Genomic DNA, 17,735 nt, shown 5'->3' with positions numbered 1-17,735 from the left:
ATGTGAAATCCTCACTTCTGTATTGTTTTGTATATTTATTTGCATGGTCTCTGTCTGGGTCTGTAATTGTTTCTGTCTGCTGTATAATTAATTTTGCTGGGTGTAAACTAATTAAGGTGGTGGGATATAATTGGTTAGCTAAACATGTTACAATATGTTAGGATTGGTTAGGTAAATTTCAGCAAAATGATTGGTTAAGGAATAGCTAAGCAGAACTCAAGTTTTACTATATAGTCTGCAGTCAATCAGGAAGTAAGAGCGGGATGGGAACAGGGAATGGGGATGGGGGAATTGGAATCATGTTTCGCTAAGGGGGGAAAATGGGAACAGGGACTGGGGACAGGGACACAGGCAAGGCTCTATAGTGTCAGAGCTGGGAAGGGGGACACCAAGGAAGGAAACTGGAGTCATGCTTGCTGGAAGTTCACCCCAATAAACCTTGAATTGTTTGCACCGTCAGACTTTGGGTATTGTTGCTCTCTGTTCATGCGAGAAGGACCAGGGACGTGAGAGGGCAAAGGAATACGCCCCCTAACACACCCCAGAGTGACATTTGCCTGTTTCATAACAGCATCTCACGGTTGACTCCTACCCACTATAATCTCCAGATCTATTTCACAGTACTGTTATCTGCCCAGTTCTTCCCCATTTTGTATTTTAGTACAATGCTATAGCACAGGACTTTCAGCTAATTCCAACTGCGTATTAGAGCAGTGGTTCTCCACCTGGGTACATTGCCCCTGGGGGTACGCAGGGGTCTTCTGGGGGGTACATCAGTTCATCTAGATATTTGTCTAGTTTTACAACAGGCTACAGAAAAGCACTAGCAAAGTCTTTGCAAACTAACATTTCATACAATGGATTGTGTATACAGTTTTATATACTAAACACTGAACCATAAGTACAATATTTATATTCCAGCTGATTTACTTTAGAATTATATGGTAAGAATGAGAAAGTCAGCAATTCGTCTGTACTAGTGCGGATGTGACACTTGTGTTTGATTTTGTACGCAAGTCGTCTTTAAATGAGATGAAACTTGAAGTACACAAGACCAATGAGCCTCCTGGGTACAATAGTTTGGATGGATGAGAGCCACTGGCTTAGCGGGACTGCATTTGGTAGCAGTTCCTTTTTAACCTGACTGCTATAGACTTTGGGGGCTTGCGTCTTTTCCTGCTAATTCTGGTGTAAATCAGGAGTAACTTCACTGAAGTCAATGGCGTTGCAGTGGGGATAAAACTCTTTGTGCCTATTGACTTCAGTGGCATTACCACTGACTTACTCCAAGTATAACTGAGATCAGAGTCAGGCCCGATCGACAAGTGGGAGGTCTAGCCCCGATCCTGTTCCACGTTCGAGGGCAGAGCCTGGGCTGGTGCAAGTTGTCATAGCTGCTCGGACTGCAGTGCCATGGTGACAATTTCTGCTGGCTGAGGATCCTTGCTTCCCTTTGCTCCTTGCTAGATCAGTGCCAATAGTGGTTTCCCTTTCCCTAGCGTTTTGGAGCACAGCCAGCACACTCTCTAGTCTAGTCTGGCAGGGAACCAGCAGCTCACTTTCAGTTTCTGGGAGCGTTCCTCATGCTTGTTCCTAGGCCAGGATATTGTGTCATGTCTGCTTCCAGCATCTGCTTTGGGAGTTTCCCTCTCAGCTCCCTGAACAGTAAGAATTCCCCTTGCTCAACCAGCTCTCCACCTCTGCAGCCAGCCCACATCACCGTGCAATGGGGTTTGGGCTCTCATGCAAACTGGGAGCCAAGCAGCTGCGTGCTATGCCCAGAAACCATCTGTAACAGGGTGACTTACCCCACCCCCCCAGCCTGGAGAGCCCGAGGCTAAGCCAAGCTGCCTCACCTGGGAGAAACCAGGTGATTCCTGTATGAAAGGAGAGACTCCAGAGAGCACAAGGACTCCCACAGGGCCCTGAGTTAGCAAGGACAGAAAGTCAGAGCAGGGAAGGAAGCTGTAGGGAAGAGGGGGAGGAAGAAACGCTCTCCAGCCAGAAAGGTGTGGGGGGGACTAGGAGACTTCCTGTGGGGAACTTGAGAAGAGAGGTAGGAAGTGGCCCAGGGAAAACCACAGTACAGGTAAAGGAGCAGACCTGGCTTGTTAGGTGCAGGGTCCTGGGCTGGAACCCAGGGCAGAGTGGGGTTCCCAACTGGCCCACAGGCAGGGTCTCCAAGCCCCTTGCCTGTGGCTTAGACCAGGTCATTGAGCCCAGGAAGGGGCACCAGGCAGAGCTGAAACAGGGCTGAGGAAGAGCCCCAGAGCTGGGGACAGGATTTTTGTTTCTGGTTTATGGACTTTTAGTGGGGGCCAATGGGGTCTCTGGAAGGCGTGGAGAAAAGATAGTGACCCAGCTAGCGGGTCAAGTTACCAGGCAGAGAAACTGCCACCGTGCTGGAGTGATCAGCAGGGGCTAGCCCAGGGAGAGAGCAGCAGCACCAGGACTGGGCACCTAGCAATGAGCGAACTCTGTTACTGTCCTTTTTCTCCCTTCCAGCTCTCCTGCATGCTCAGCGTTGGTCTCCATGCACCTGGTGCTAACTGCCCAGCCTTGTCTGGGCAAATCAGACCCTCACCCAAGGGCAAGCCGTTCTCCTTCCTCATAAGGAAGTTTTTGAGATCAGGCCAAACCTCTGTTATTGCTCTAATTTTCCGTATCTTTCATCGTCTCTGCATTAACGAGCTATGTGGTAGGAGCGGGTTTCTCACTCTGCTGGAGCAGGGCCTGACAGCTCAGAAGTGATGGCTATAAACAGCCTGTTGGGTTTAGGTCATCCCCTCCCCCAGTCCTCTGTTCCGCTCCTGCTCATTTATTTTCTGCATCTTCACAGAACTGGGGAACCACAGACAGAAAGCTTCACACTTCCCCCTCCTGCACCCTCAACCTGATGACCCGCTGGAGAGAAGTGAATAATTCTTTCCACAGCCAGATGATTATTGTGTTTTTTAAAGAAATGACCCCACTGAGAGAGAGAGAGTCCCTGCTGTGAAGAGAAAACAGTCTAAATAGACAAGACAGATAATGAGGAAACTGAGGCATAGATCTGACCAAGGTTACTGAATAGGGACTAGAACCCAGGTCTCCTGATGCCCAGCCCCCTATCCACTCAACCATGCTGTCTCTCTGTGCAGTTGGTGACTTCCTAGCACTTTTTTGATACTCATATTTATTCAGCCAATTTTTGGAGCTTTTTTTTTTTTTACCCTGTGGGTTGGCCCCCCATAATTTTCTGTGAACGTTCACTACATGAACTGTGGTGCTTAGCTTTTTCCAAATGGCAAGTGGGTTCCCAACCTCAGACACTTTAGACAGGGCTTTTTTCCAGCAAGGCTCCCGCCTTTCGAAAATCAGCTCCCTTTAGAAGTGACTCAAACTGGGCTGCCTCCCTGTAAGGGTGTGGGATTCACCCCTGCGGCTCCTCCGGCTGGTGACTTTGGGGAATTAGCTCTCCAGCCTCCAGAGCACCCTCTGCAGGCCGGGGATCCACTGCTTCTTGGCCCCTGGGTCCCTCCCAGGACCCGGTACCCCTTTATCTGGAGTGCTGCCCCCTGGCAGGAACCCCTTTCTCTTTGGGTCTGCCCTCCCCAGGGAACCCCCATCTGCTATCCCCACCTTGGCTCAGTATATGGCTACTGCCAGTCATTGTCTAGCCCCCACGCCCTGGGGCAGACTGCAGTATCAGCCTACTCAGCACTGGCAATTTGGGTTTGGACCTGCTACCTCTGCCTACCCCTGGGCTGCCCTCTGCAACCCCCAATACCTGTTAGCCCAATGCTAGGCCACAGCCTGGGGCTTTCCAGGCTGGAGCTCCCCAGATCCTCTGCCTTTCCCCAGCCCTGCATCACTCAGGTACCCTGTTTCTAGCTCCCTGCAGCCAGGCCCTTCTCCCTCTACAAACAGAGAGACTGACTGGCTCCTGGCTCACTGCCTCTTATAGGGGCCAGCTGGGCCTGACTGGGGCTTGGCCACAGCTAAGCCTACTTTCCCCAATCAGCCCAGGCTTCTTGCCCCAGCCACAACCCTCTCCTGGGCTGTTCCCCCTCCCCATGAAGAGCAGGAGCAGGAGCAGGAGCAGGAGCAGGTAGCCACCAGGCTACGCTCCCCCACAAAAAACAAAAAAAATGCAGGCACCCAGAGTCACTGACGGGTTGGAAAGTCTTGGGGACAATGACTGGACTGTGACCATGACCCCGTTTGGAATATAGACAAGGAAGAGGCAGAAATAGCTTCCACTCCCAAATGAAGGTCTTTGACTATGCACAAACTTGCCCCCGTTTCCAAACTGCAGTTTGGATGATGCCTGTTGCAGATGGGGAGCCTGTCTCCAGCTGACAGACCAGTTAGACTGCTTGGGGGCAGCTGCCCAAAGGGAAGGGAGCTAAGGGAGTAGGTGTAGGGCAGAGACAGAAAGGGGTAACTCTGACTCAAGGTGACAATGAATGTAAAAGCTCAGGGGGTCCAAGGAAATAGAAGGAGGGAATCTTTCAGTGCCCAGATAATAAAGAGGTATTAGAAACTGGCATTACAGAAACCTGGTGGGAGGAGTCCCATGAGTGTAATGCTACACTCACTCCAAGGACTCTATTCAGGAAAGAAAGACAGGAGGGGGGGAGCAGTCTACATTACTACCATCATCTACTTTTATATTTAGAAATGCAGGCTGTGGAATGCTCAGGTGGGGCTGTGTCACCTGGTGTTCGAGGTGGGGGCTGGCAGCTGCAGGGAGGGGGTGCTCTGGTGGGGGAAGAGGGGTGGGTCCTCAGGCAGGCCTGGCCTGGGTTAGCCTCACCCAGCCAGCAGTTCACCTGCCACCCATGCTCTTAATGTCTATTGGAAATGTGCAGGAAGAAAAAACATTATTATGCTGGAGGTTTCATGCTGCCCCTAGTAAAATGTCTTGGAGAATCAGAAAATGACCATCAATAATTTTTGATCCCCAGAAGTTTTACACCATAGCTGAGGCAAGTCTCTGAAACCTTGTTGTGACAAAGATGAAGTAATGACTGAACTAAATATTAGTGATTGCCTGTCCTAGGTACAAGTGATCATGACCTAATTACACTGACTATGTGCAATCAGAATACAGCCCTGACCAGTAATATATATATATATATATGGGGGCTTGAAATGGGCCAAATTCCTAAAGCTGAAAATGATCAGGAGCAAATGTGAGTGGGAGGAAATATTTAAGCAAAACAAGGTGAATAAGCATCTAGTAATTTACTATCAATCTGCAATTTCGAAAGACTACCCGTTAAACCGACCTGGTTAAGAAAGAAAGTGAAAGTAGCAATTATATATATGCACAAATGGAAATTTGTTAGTAATGATTATAAATTAGCTGTCATGAAATGAAGACAAGCTAAAGATATCTGTGAAAAATCTATGGCCAGTAGAGTTAAGGACAGGAAGAAGGAATGTTTAAATACACCAGGAACAAAAGAGAACCTAGCAGTGGTATCAGTCTACTAAATATAGATCATTAAGTTGCCAGTAGTGATGCAGAAAAGGTAAAGGAAATGACATGGAACTATAGGCTGATAAGTTTGATATTGATCCAGGAGGAAAATAAGGAATGGCTGAGATGGAACATAAGGATGGCACTGTAATTACACCAATTAACTTTATTTTTTATGGGAAATAGGTCTTGTCAAACAAACTATGTATTGTTTTTTGATGAGCTTCATAAGTTTGGCTGATTAACGTAATTGTGTTGGCATAATAGACTTAGACTGCAGAAAGGCACTAAACAAGATCAGTTCAGCACATTAAAAACTGGTTAACTGATAAGAGCACAAAAAATAATTTTAAAGAGGGAATCAGTACAGATGTATCCATTGGGGACCCACAGGGAGATGATCTGGGCTCAATGCTATTCAGTATCTTTTCCAATGACCTGGGAAAATGTATGCAATCTTTGCTGGTAAAGTTTGCAGATGAGACAAAAACTGGCGGAATGATAAAGAATAAGGACTGGCTAATTCCACAGAGTGATGTGAATCAGACGTTACGCTTGGTTAATTTGAACCACGTGTGTTTTAATACAGCTAAAACAAGGCCAGTGTTTCTCATCAACTTGAGCTAAATCGAAATGAGCCATTTGTAAACTCCAAAAGAGGCCGGAGAGCCATCTGTCTTGGATGGTTCAGACATGACAAATCCTGGAGCTTGGAGGGGGATTAGACAAGATGGCCCTTACGGTTGTTTCTAACCCTATGGTTCTATGATTCTATGAAACTGAAGTAAGAGTGTCCACACAAATATGCAACAACTTAATCAGATCAGTTTGGCACTGGCAGAGCTAAAGGTGTTAGTCTCCAGGTAGATAAGTCCTAGTTTCTTGTCAAAAATATTATTGGCTATTCCAAAAATATCTAGAAGGAATGAGAATCAATGTGCAAAGATTTCCAGTGGATGCTAAGACTGCGATCTAGAAATGAAAGGCTCCTTCAGACACGAGTCTCCGAATGAGGCTCTGTAGAAGAACATTTAATCTTGGGCCTTTGTGGGGAGTGGGAAGTATGAAATGAAATTGGATGGCAGAGAGCGAAGAAAGGAAAAGAGAGTGAGCCAGCTTGGTCCAGGGGACATTCCAGCAGTTAGTCTGGCAAATGCATTTTCCAGTTTACCCTCTCTAGCCATCCCTGGTGGTTACTTAGGATTGTAACCACCAAAGAAAGTAACAGAACGCCACTAGCCATCACCTTCAGCCCCCAACTAAAACCTATCCAGCGCATCATCAAGAATCTACAACCTATCCTGAAGGACGATCCATCACTCTCACAGATCTTGGGAGACAGGCCAGTCCTCATTTACAGACAGCCCCCAAACCCGAAGCAAATACTTACCAGCAACCACACACCACACAACAAAAACACTAACCCAGGAACCTATCCTTGCAACAAAGCCCGTTGCCAACTCTGTCTACATATCTATTCAGGGGACACCATTATAGGACCTAATCACATCAGCCACACTATCAGAGGCTCATTCACCTGCACATCTACCAATGTGATATATGCCATCAGGTGCCAGCAATGCCCCTCTGCCATGTACATTAGCCAAACCGGACAGTCTCTACGTAAAAGAATAAATGGATGCAAATCAGACATCAAGAATTATAACATTCAAAAACCAGTTGGAGAACACTTCAATCTCCCTGGCCACTCGATTACAGACCTAAAAGTCACAATATTATAACAAAAAACTTCAAAACCAGACTCCAGTGAGAAACTGCTGAATTGGAATTAATTTGCAAATTGGACACCATTAAATTAGGCTTGAATAAAGACTTGGAGTGGATGAGTCATTACACAAAGTAAAACTATTTCCCCCATGCTTATTCCCCTCCCCCCACCAGTTCCTCATATCTCCTTGCCACTTGCTGGAAATGGACCATTTTCATTACCACTACAAATAATTTTTTTCTCTCCTGCTGATAACAGCTCACCTTAACTGATCACTCTCCTTATAGTGTGTATGGTAACACCCATTGTTTCATGTTCTCTCTCTGTGTGTTTATATATATATCTTCCTACTGTATTTTCCACGACATACATCCAATGAAGTGGATTTTAGCCCACAAAAGCTCATGCTCAAATAAATGTGTTAGTCTCTAAGGTGCCACAAGGACTTCTGTTCTTTTTAGGATTGTTAGTTATTGCTCATTGCTCACCCACTCCACCTCAGAATGACTTTCCTGGGCCCTTCACTCCCCTAGTGGAGAGATGCAAGAGGCCAAAGTCTCGCTGCTGTGACTTGGCACAGCTCCACTGACGGCCCCAGAGCACTGCCAGCTTACACCAGCAGAGATTTGGCCCAAGGTTTTCCTGTCTCAGGGGGAGTCAGGAGCTCAGGATACTTACTTAGAAAACACCATGTGAAAAATAGCCTCTTGGCCTTGATTTCTCCCCCTCCCCACCTGGCACTCTAAGACCCCAGGTTCCGGGACTCTGTCTGTTGGCCTATAAAGGAGCGTTGTGCCTGAGGTCACCCTTGGCCAATTTGTGCTGCACTTATAAGGGGACTGTTGGCCCCTTACTAAAACTCAGTGGGGTTTTGGTTGCTAGCTCCCAGTACCAAAAGGGGAGGGGTCAATGGGAAACAAGGAGAGGCCAACCCCTGATTGACAGGGGGGCTAAGGTAATCAGGGAGTCAGGAGTTTGGGGGCTAGGACTCTTCACCTTGGAAAAGAGGAGACTAAGGGGGGATGTGATAGAGGTAGATAAAATCATGAGTGGTGTGGAGAAAGTGGATAAGGAAAAATTATTTACTTGTCCCCATAATATAAGAACTAGGGGTCACCAAATGAAATTAATGGGCAGCAGGTTTAAAACAAATAAAAAGAAGTTCTTCACACAGCGCACAGTCAAGTTGTGGAACTCCTTACCTGAGGAGGTTGTGAAGGCTGGGCCTATAACAGTGTTTAAAAGAGAACTGGATAAATTCATGGCTGTTAAGTCCATAAATGGCTATTAGCCAGGATGGGTAAAGAATGGTGTCCCTAGCCTCTGTTTGTCAGAGGAGGGAGATGGATGGAGGAGAGAGATCACTTGATCATTGCCTGTTAGGTTAACTCCTTCTGGGGCACCTGGCATTGGCCACGGTGGGTAGACAGATACTGGGCTAGATGGACCTTTGGTCTGACCCGGTACGGCCGTTCTTATGTTCTTATGTCCCATCCTCCATGTGAATTGCCTGGGTCAGACAGAATGGGGTTGAGCTAAGGAGAGAGCAGGGGCCCAAGCTGAGCTGAGGAGCAGGGCTGTGCCAGCCAGAGGGGCCAGACAAGCAGCCCAGGAAACAGGTCAGAGCTGGGAGCAGAGTCACAGAAGCAGTCCAGGGAGTAGACCTGTGCTGGGAGTAGAGCTGCAGCAACCAGAGCCAGAGGGGTAAGAGAAGCAGCCCAGGGGGGCTGGAGGCAGAGCAGCAGCAGCAATGCTGAGGCCGAGTGGAGCCAGAGCTAGGACAGTGGAGCTGGGTGTGGTGAGCAGCTGGGAAGACTGAGGGGGACCTGGAGCAGTGGGCCCAGTGCAGGGAGACGCCCCCTGCCAAGAGGCCCTGCAGGCCAGACTTGGAAGGGGATCATAACCCCGACGGAGTGGGGGCAATGCTGGGAAGAAGGGTCCTACCACATAGAGTCTGAGGGTGTATGGCCACTGCCAGAGCAAGTGTCCAACCCGAAGCATCTCTGCAGCACAGCCAGGGCCTGGGCAGGGGCTTGGGCCGTGTGAAGGATAGACTGAACTGCCCGGATGTTCCAGAAACACTGGCTGTGACGTCCCAGTGCCATAGAGCAGGGTGATGGGCTTTCCATTCACCTTTCTGATTTGTTTCTTATTTTTTAAAAATTGGTTGCTGTTTAATAAATTGCATTTGCTTTGAACTGTATGTAATGATCAGTGGGGCAGGAAAGCATCCAGTGCAGAGAGAGCACCCCAAAGTGGGGACACCCTAGCCCCTGCCCTGAGTGACCACAACAAGGTTGGGGGTTGAGCCCCCCAGGAATTCTGGGCCCAGCCTTGTCGGGGTTACGAGGACTCTGCCATACACGAGAGTAGAAAGAGAGTCCTTGAGGTCAGGCAGACCTAAGGGTAAAGGAAGTGGGAGCGATGACTCAGATCCTTTCGCTAGCCCACTTCACCGGGATAGTGTATGAGCCAGGAAAGTTCCCCACAACAGCGAGACTATTCCCCTGCTTACACACTGACCAACTCTGAGAGCTTTTGCCAGAGGATGTTGTGAAGGCTGAGACAATAACAGGGATAAAAAAAGAACTAGATAAGTTCATGGAGGATAGGTCCATCAATGGCTACTAGCCAGGCTGGGCAGGGATGGTGTCCCTAGCCTCTGTTTGCCAGAAGCTGGGAATGGACGACAGCAGGTGGATCACTTTGTGATTGCCTGTTCTGTTCATTCCTTCTGGGACACCTGGCACTGGCCACTGTCAGCAGACAGGACACTGGGCTAGATGGACCTTTGGTATGACCCAATATGGCCATTCTTATGTTCTTAAGTGTTGGCTCTTCTGTTTTAAGGTAAGCTCAATGCAGGACCTGTGGTGATACATGCAGTGATTGCTTCATATCCTTCCCCCTCAGCGTCCCTCCTGCAGCTGTGTTGAAACTGACCTCAGCTTGTTGCGAGGACTATTCTTGTATATCCTGAGATGAGGCATAGCTGCTGACACCCCTTTACCGGTGGCATGCAGCTGGTGTCACGGAACAAGCAGGAAACCTCACTGTTCCCCTATAAAACCTGGGGCTTGTCCCCATGGTCAGTATCAGAGGTTAGAGGTCCCTGCTCTGCTCCTACAGTTCATCCCTCACCTGACAGCAACATGAAGGCCACCGTGGCTGCCCTCGCCGTTCTCCTCGTCGCAGCCTTCTGCTCCCTGGCCTCCTCTGCCCCACGTGAGTCCAGCTTCTCTCTATCCTTGCAGGGTCTTCTTCTGAAAGGTGGCAACTTTGCAGCTCAGCCTTTAAAGGTGACCTGTAAGGATTTAATACAGCCGGGCTTTATGCCTCTTCTGCTTCTTTGGGATAGAGGGAAGCCATCTGGAAGGGCTGCTTTTAAGTTTCGCCTTCTTGCTGGTTTTTACTTTAGAAATATTGGGATTATCAAGTCGGATCTTCCCAGATTTTGCTGGAGGGCTTTGAGAGGGTGCCTGGAGATGGTGCCTGTGAGCTCTCACCTTAAATGAAGGGATGGGGTGAATGGGTGTTGAATCTTTACCAAAGATGTCCTTTGTCACTAGTGTTCATCAGGTGTTGGGGTTAAAGGGAGGTTAATGAAAATAAACCCAGACCTGTAAAGGACTGGCCAGGACCCCTTCCCCTCTCACTTGCTCACTATTCAGTGTGATGCTGTCAATTCCTCACAGAGATAATCAGAGCCCGTCGCTGCGTGTTGAATGGAAACAAATTCAATGAGGTCTCCAGACTCGTTAAGGAGGAAAAGCCTCAGATGGTTAGCGCAGGGGGCGACTGTCACTGTCCAGGCCATGCCTCCTCGAGAAATAACTGACACTCAAGTCCCTCTTTTCAATCTCTTTCAGTCGGTTCCGACACGACCGTGTGCTGCTTCAGCTATGCCACCCGGAAGCTGCCCCAGAGCCACCTGAAGGAATATTTCTACACCAGTGGAAAGTGCTCTCAGCCAGCTGTAGTGTAAGTGCCAGCTCCTGTACTGGGAGAGGTCTGGGGAGAGGTGTCTGTCAGCCTTTAATCTCTCCTAAATCCCCTAGGGCTGTGTTAGGTTACGGACTTGTCTACATGGGACAATTCTACTAGTATAAGCTATGATGTGAATTTAAACCACTGTAATTATCCAGGTATAACTCCCTGTGTGGACGCTCTTATTCTGGTGTAAGAGGCTTTTTCAATGTAGATTATATTGCCTGGGAAGGGGTTTGAGATAAACTGGAAAAGGGACTCTCTGATGCTGGGGTAGGAGTATCCACATGGGGAGCTGTGGTTATACTAGCATAACTATATGGATCTAACTGGTAAAGCCTTTCCATGTAGACAAACCCTAGGAAAACTAGCTAATGTGTTTATGTTTTAGACACCATTTTGCACCTAGTGTAGACAAAGGCAACTGTGTTTAATGTCGGTGGTTTCTGGGGCCACTTACATTGCTTTGGAGTGGATTAAGGCGATGTCTACACTGCGGCTTATGTCAGCAAAATGTACGTTGCTCAGGGGTGTGAATATTCTACCCCCCTAGTGGCATAAGTTACACCGACATAAGCTCTCGTGGGCACAGCGCTGTCGGCGGGAGAGCTTCTCCGGTCGACGTAGCTTCTTCCGCGCGCGGAGGGGATTTGATTGTGCCGACGGCAGAGCTCTCTGCCGTTGGCACAGAACGTCTTCACCAGACACTCTGCAGCTGTCTTGGCACCACTGCAGCGCTGTCTGTGTAGACATGGAGTTAAGCTAAACTGGAATTAGTGTCCATGCAGCGGTTATACTGGGAAAAAGACAGGGGACAACTAACTTTCTGTGTAAACAAGCCCTTCGCGAGGATTGACCCAGACCAGCTAACACTCTAAACACAGCTGCGCAAGGTGCTAAATTTTGCACAGAAACATGGGACTCAGTTATTCAACACACAGCATTTCCCTAGTCTAGACAGAGCCTGTGGGGGAGAGCACGGTGTGTGACTCCTCTCTGAAGCATCCTGCAGCCAAATGCACCAAACGGCGTCTGTTGCTGCATTCGGGTGGGAGCTCCTGTCCCCTGAGAGGTGCAATAGGCAGAAAACTAGGCTGAACTGATACAAGCCATGGTTTCCAGTCTCATTCCCACAGTCATTGGATCAGTGAACAGCTGGTCATTTAGGCGTTTCTCTGAGGTGCTCCAGGCCCTCATATGGTTTAATAGACCATGGTGCAGTCAGGTAGTGTGAGGTCTGGATTCGTAGGCTTGGGAGTCTGGGCTGAGGCTATTCTCCCCTTTGAATGGTCCTAAACAGGAATCATGGCAGTGAACAAAGTGGTCGTCCCATGGCCCCAGACCCACCAGGCCTGCTTTATTACAACAGCAAATTCCATCCCCCCGTCAGTGTGCTAAGTCCCCGGTCTCTCTCGTTCTACACAGATTTGTCACCAGAAAGAACAAACAGGTCTGTGCCAATCCAGACACCAAATGGGTCAAGGACTACGTGAATTTCCTAGAAATGAAATGAGACGGCTGGGAGCTGATGGAGACCCTGCACACCTCCCTTTGCAGTGCTAGTGTCAGCGGCTATTGTGCTGTCCATGGAACGCCACCCCTCAGCCCCGAGCAAAGGGCATCGCTGTGCTTTAAGGGCTCGCTGGCACTTTAAAGACATTTGAAGCTATTTTATTTGTATTGTAAAAGAAACAGTTCTGTTCTAGATTATCCACCTTTATGGTACAAACCAGGCCCTGAACACTTGTGGGCATTAAAAATCCTATGGCCCTTGAAGGTAGCACCCTATGAGGCAGTGTTGCCTAGTAGCTAGATCACTGGACTGGGACTCAGGAGACTTGGGCTCTATAGGTAAGTCACTTCCCTGCTTGGTACCTCAGTTTTCCCACCTGTAAAATAGGGATAATGATTCAGATCTCTTTGATAAAGAGCTTTCAGATCTTCTACAGTGCTATATAGAAGTTAGGTGTCATTCTTCATCTCCTGGCTAAATTCCAGTTCAGTTAATTCAGTTTCACATCCCTAACTTCCTCCTGTGGTTTCAACTGGTTTCAACTCCTGTGGTTTCACCCTAAGTTCTGTGCAACTATGGAACAGTTGATGTGCGTTACCCAGAGGTGGCTGCATTCCAGTAACGAGTGAAGGAACTCCTGGTTTGTACCTGTGTGAAGCGATCTGCCAAGTTTGAGAAGCACTTTGGGATCCTTCGGGATGACAGACAGTGAGCAGCGAGTAAGCTAATGCTGTAATATTATTGGTCTATTATTTATCATGGGGTTGCTGTGGACCAGCAGACCTTGCCTTTATTTTTGACGCACTGTCACTTGCTGATTTGAAGAAATAAAGATGTTTTTCTGTCTCTCTCTGAGCTCAGAGGTGTTCTGGGCTCCTCCCCGAGTATGGACTGCGCGGCATCGTGTCGGCTACTTGTGCCCAGTCCCATAGATGCATAGATTTGTAAAGCCAGAAAGGACCAGCAATCTAGCCTGACCTCCTGACTGCACAGGGACGCCTCATTGAGGCACCCAGTTGGACGCAGGCAGGCAGGGAGGGGAGAGCCAGGCTGCCTTGTACATGGAGGGAGGGTATCTGTGCACGCATTGGGGGAAGCCCCACAGAATGCCCAGCTCAAGGGGTTCAGCTGCTCCTGTCCCTCTCCCTCCCATACAGGGATGCGAAGGGGCAGCAGCTGTGGCTTAGCTCTCAGGCTGGCATGGAGGCCACCTACTGGCTGCATGCCAGCCCTGCAAGGTGACGGCATGCGACCCCCAGCCCCTAGACTCCCCCCACAGGAACCCTAATTGCGTAAGAGGGAGGGAGCGTATTTCACCCACTGTCAGGAAAGGGCTATTAGCTGAAATCCCTGCTTCAAGATTTAATCTAATCTCGAACTACCAGGGCAGGATGAGACCTGCTGCAGGGGCAGATTATCCAGCATCCGCTGCAGCTGGGTTCTTAAACTCTCCCACGAAGCATCTGGCTCCAGCCACTGTCAGAGACAAGAGATGGGCTAGATGGACCTCGGCTCTGGTCCAATCTGCCCATTCCCAGGTTCCTACATGGTTCCCCGGTATTCAGTGTCACTGTCCCTTTTTCACTCCCAGGGCCATCGACTCTCTGCGCAGGGGAGGGGAGGGAACCAGGGGAGCACATGGCAAAAGGGACAAAGACTCTGTTAAAGGAGCAGCGTGTCTCTGTGAGGGGTCATCCATCGCTACCTGCATAAGCCAAGTGAGAGTCTGCGGGCCGCCCAGAGGACTCAGGGGGCCAATTGCTGCCAAAGACCCGGCACTTCGGCGGTGGGTCCCGGGACGGAGGGACCCCCGGCTGCCAAATTGACGCCAAAGACCCGGAGCAGAAAAAGCTCCGGTGGCCAGGGCCCCACAAAAGTTTTCTGGGCCCCTGGGGCAAGTGAAGGACCCTGCTCCAGGGGCCCTGAAAAACTCTCATGGGGGCCCCTGCAGGGCCTGGGGAAAATTGCCCCACTTGCCCCTCCTCTGCACACAGAGTTCAGGGGTCCTGGGCCAAGTTCCCATCCAGTGGTGAGTCTTGGGTGCTCCTGGTCATCATTGGTGCCTGTGAACTTTCCCCAGCAAACCCCTCCAGTGTCCTTCTGCCGCTCTCTGCAAAGCCCCACAGAGCGACCACCTCCCCACTTACCTAGCTACAGCCTCCCTCCTTGTTCCCCATGCAGAGTCCCAGGCCCCAGTACTCCCAGCCCCATGCAGCTCTGAGCAGACGTGACACTGGGTCCAGCTCTGGCCTGTCCTTCTTGGGCTATTCCCCCCAGCACAGTGCTGCTCCTGTCCGGGGGGGTCCCCGATCGGGCCTGTCCTCCTCAGGCAGGTTCACCCTGCTTTACTTCTCCAGGGCCTGCCGGCTGCCTCCCCCTCTCCCTGGAGCTCCAGCCCCCGCCCCCTGGAGTTTTCTTTCTTTTTTCTTACTCTCCCTCTCCCCCCAGGAAAAAGATTTAAAGGGGCCATGCTCTCTGAACCCCAAAGGGGTTACACTAGGTACCCAACTTGAGACACCTGGGGTCCGATCTGCAGAAGTGCTGAGCACTCACAGCAGGAAACAGGTCAGTGGGAGCTCTGGGCTGAGCATAGCCAGTGCTATACGATGCCAAGTTCTGTGCTGGTGGTGGCCTGTGACGTACAGGTCAGATGTCCAGGTCCCTTATGATCATCAGCTCTGACTCTAGATCAGGTCCCAGGCTCTCAAATTGGGCACTCCAAATTAGTGGCCTTTGGACAACTTCAGCCTTAAGCTTGCCATGCTATTGTTTCCACTGTGTAAGTGCAGATACCAGCACAGGAGGACTTGGAAGAGACGTCAGTAGAGGTCACGCTCAGGTGATGTGCACCTTAGAAACCCCCCGAGGAGATTAACAACTGTCTTCAGAGCAGACTGTGAATCGCCTGCGGTAAATAAGGCCTCGGGCCACAAACTGACCAATGAGGGTAAAACAGAATATTGAATAGATCTCAGGAAGTGAGCACCATCTCCCCTGGCAGGGCCTAAATTCTCAGAGTATTTCCTGGAACAACCCCTCCACCCCCCACATACACACACACTACATGCTTTAAAAACTCCACAGGGGTTGAAAATATTGACTGACAACCATGGGTGGCAGGTGGAGCCCCCCTTCGGGGGAGGGGGGCTCTAGACCAGCTCCACCTGCATGCCCCTGCCCCACGGCCATAGCCACAAGCCCCCCCTAACTCCCTACCTGGAGTCCTGAGAGCCCCCGCCCTAGGCCAGAGGAGCCAGGCCTGCCGAACGCCCGAGCCCCCCACCTGCCAGAAGGTGCCCAGAGGCCCCCCACCCCCTGGCCCAGAGTTGCCCTGGGCCCTCCCCAGACCCCAAGCCACTCAGGCAAAGCCGCAGAGTGACAGCGTCTCTTTCCGAAGAGGAACTTGAGCGTTTGCTATGCCCCAGGCAGGTTCTGGGGCAGCTGAGGAAGTGGGTTTTGCTACTCAGCTTCCTGGGTTCCTCAGTAATCTCTCTGCAGTCCAGGGAGTTTCCTGATGATAATAAAGCAAAAACTCCCCCCCCCCCCGAACCCACAACTGGGGGTCCAGCCTGAGCCTCCCCTGGCCTATTATACCCACCGCCCATTCCAACAGTGCCAGCTGAATTTCAGTCCTGTACCCTGGGCACTGAAGGAGGAGGGATGTGTGTATGTGTGCGTGTGTGTGTGAGATACAGACCAGGGGGATGAATGAAGGTTGCACATGCAGCTTCCCTACACACATTTCCTAACTTTGCAAACGTAAGGTTCTTCTGATAAGCTTTTTTGTATGTAATTATAGATGAGACCTTCCCCTTCTTGTGCCATCCCATCTCCCAATGGCTCCTCTTTCCCTCACCCAAAGCTCAGACATCCCCAGCAGCCTCAGCTCTGCTCTGAACGTGTAGGCCAGGTATAGGCAACTTATGGCACGGGTACTGAAGGTGGCACGTGAGCTGATTTTCAGTGGCACTCACACTGCCCGGGTCCTGGCCACCGGACTGGGGGAGCTCTGCATTTTAATTTAGTTTTAAATGAAGCTTCTTAAACATTTGAAAAACCCTATTTACTTTACATACAACAATAGTTTAGTTATATATTACAGACTTATAGAAAGAGACCTTCTAAAAACGTTAAAATGTAATACTGGCGTGCAAAACCTTAAACCAGAGTGACTAAATAAAGACTCAGCACAGCACTGCTGAAAGGTTGCCAACCTCTCGTGTAGACTATTGTAAATACAGAGCTGCACCAGTGTCAGTAACTTGCACAAGGCGTCTGACTAGCAGGAGGTCTCCAAGCCGTCTGTGGCTAGAACAGAGAGGGATGCCGCCCTGACACACTTCCTCACAATAATTCCTAGAGCAGATCTGCTAGAAAAACGGCCAATCCAGATTTAAGAAATTGGCAGTGATGGCCCTTGGTAAATTGTTTCAGTGGTTCATTACTCTGACTGCTAAAAATGGTCACCTTATTGCCAAACTGCATTTGAAGGAGCTCCTCTGTGCACCTCACATGCGGGGTTAAGAGGAAACTGATCATGGTGACTCGGAGAGACGATATTTGCATTCGGGAAGCTCCTGAGTCCAGCAGACAGCGGCAGAGCGAGGGGCGATGGCTGGGAGCTGATGTTAGGCAATTCAAACTGCAGAGATGCTGCAGGAGATGGGCCATGGGAGCACCGCCCCGTGGGGGGTGGCTATTCATCACCACTTGGGGGCTTCACATTGAGACTGGGGACTCTCTACACCGAGGGGGAGGTGTCTCAATTTTTTCTCTTTGAGGGCCCCATTGAAATGCTATAAAAACTCCAGGGTCCAGCAGGGGGAAGAGGGGGACTCGGGGCTCTGAGCCAGTGGGGCGTGGGGCCTTGGGCAAAGGGATAGTTTAACTTCTATTTTGTGGGGGCCGGTAGGGCTCGGGCCAGCTCCACACAACACAGTCCAGGGAGGGAGTGTCACTGCACCCCCTGATTCACCTCAGCAGGCCACCTGGAGGGGACGAAACCAAAAATATAACTCAAAGGGGGGACTCAGTTCAAA

General features: G+C 50.0%; 1 protein-coding gene across 1 annotated transcript; it reads left to right on the top strand.

The window, feature by feature from the left end:
* Positions 1-10,168: 10,168 nt before the first annotated feature.
* LOC115636568 (C-C motif chemokine 5-like) lies at positions 10,169-13,551 on the top strand. The gene is made up of 3 exons (XM_030536848.1): positions 10,169-10,421; positions 11,066-11,177; positions 12,609-13,551. Exons 1-3 carry the CDS (start codon positions 10,214-10,216, stop codon positions 12,694-12,696), a joined length of 408 nt encoding a protein of 135 aa, XP_030392708.1. The 5' UTR covers positions 10,169-10,213; the 3' UTR covers positions 12,697-13,551.
* Positions 13,552-17,735: the final 4,184 nt, after the last annotated feature.

The sequence above is a fragment of the Gopherus evgoodei genome, chromosome 17 (genome assembly GCF_007399415.2).
Source record: "Gopherus evgoodei ecotype Sinaloan lineage chromosome 17, rGopEvg1_v1.p, whole genome shotgun sequence".
Lineage (NCBI taxonomy): Eukaryota > Metazoa > Chordata > Testudines > Testudinidae > Gopherus > Gopherus evgoodei.
This window is presented reverse-complemented; position numbering and strand designations above follow the sequence as displayed.

Coding starts and splice junctions, on each gene's coding strand:
- LOC115636568 (XM_030536848.1), top strand. CDS start 10,214: ATGCAGCTGGTGTCACGGAACAAGCAGGAAACCTCACTGTTCCCCTAT. Junction 10,422..11,065: donor CCTGGCCTCCTCTGCCCCAC/GTGAGTCCAGCT, acceptor AATCTCTTTCAG/TCGGTTCCGACACGACCGTG. Junction 11,178..12,608: donor TGCTCTCAGCCAGCTGTAGT/GTAAGTGCCAGC, acceptor CGTTCTACACAG/ATTTGTCACCAGAAAGAACA.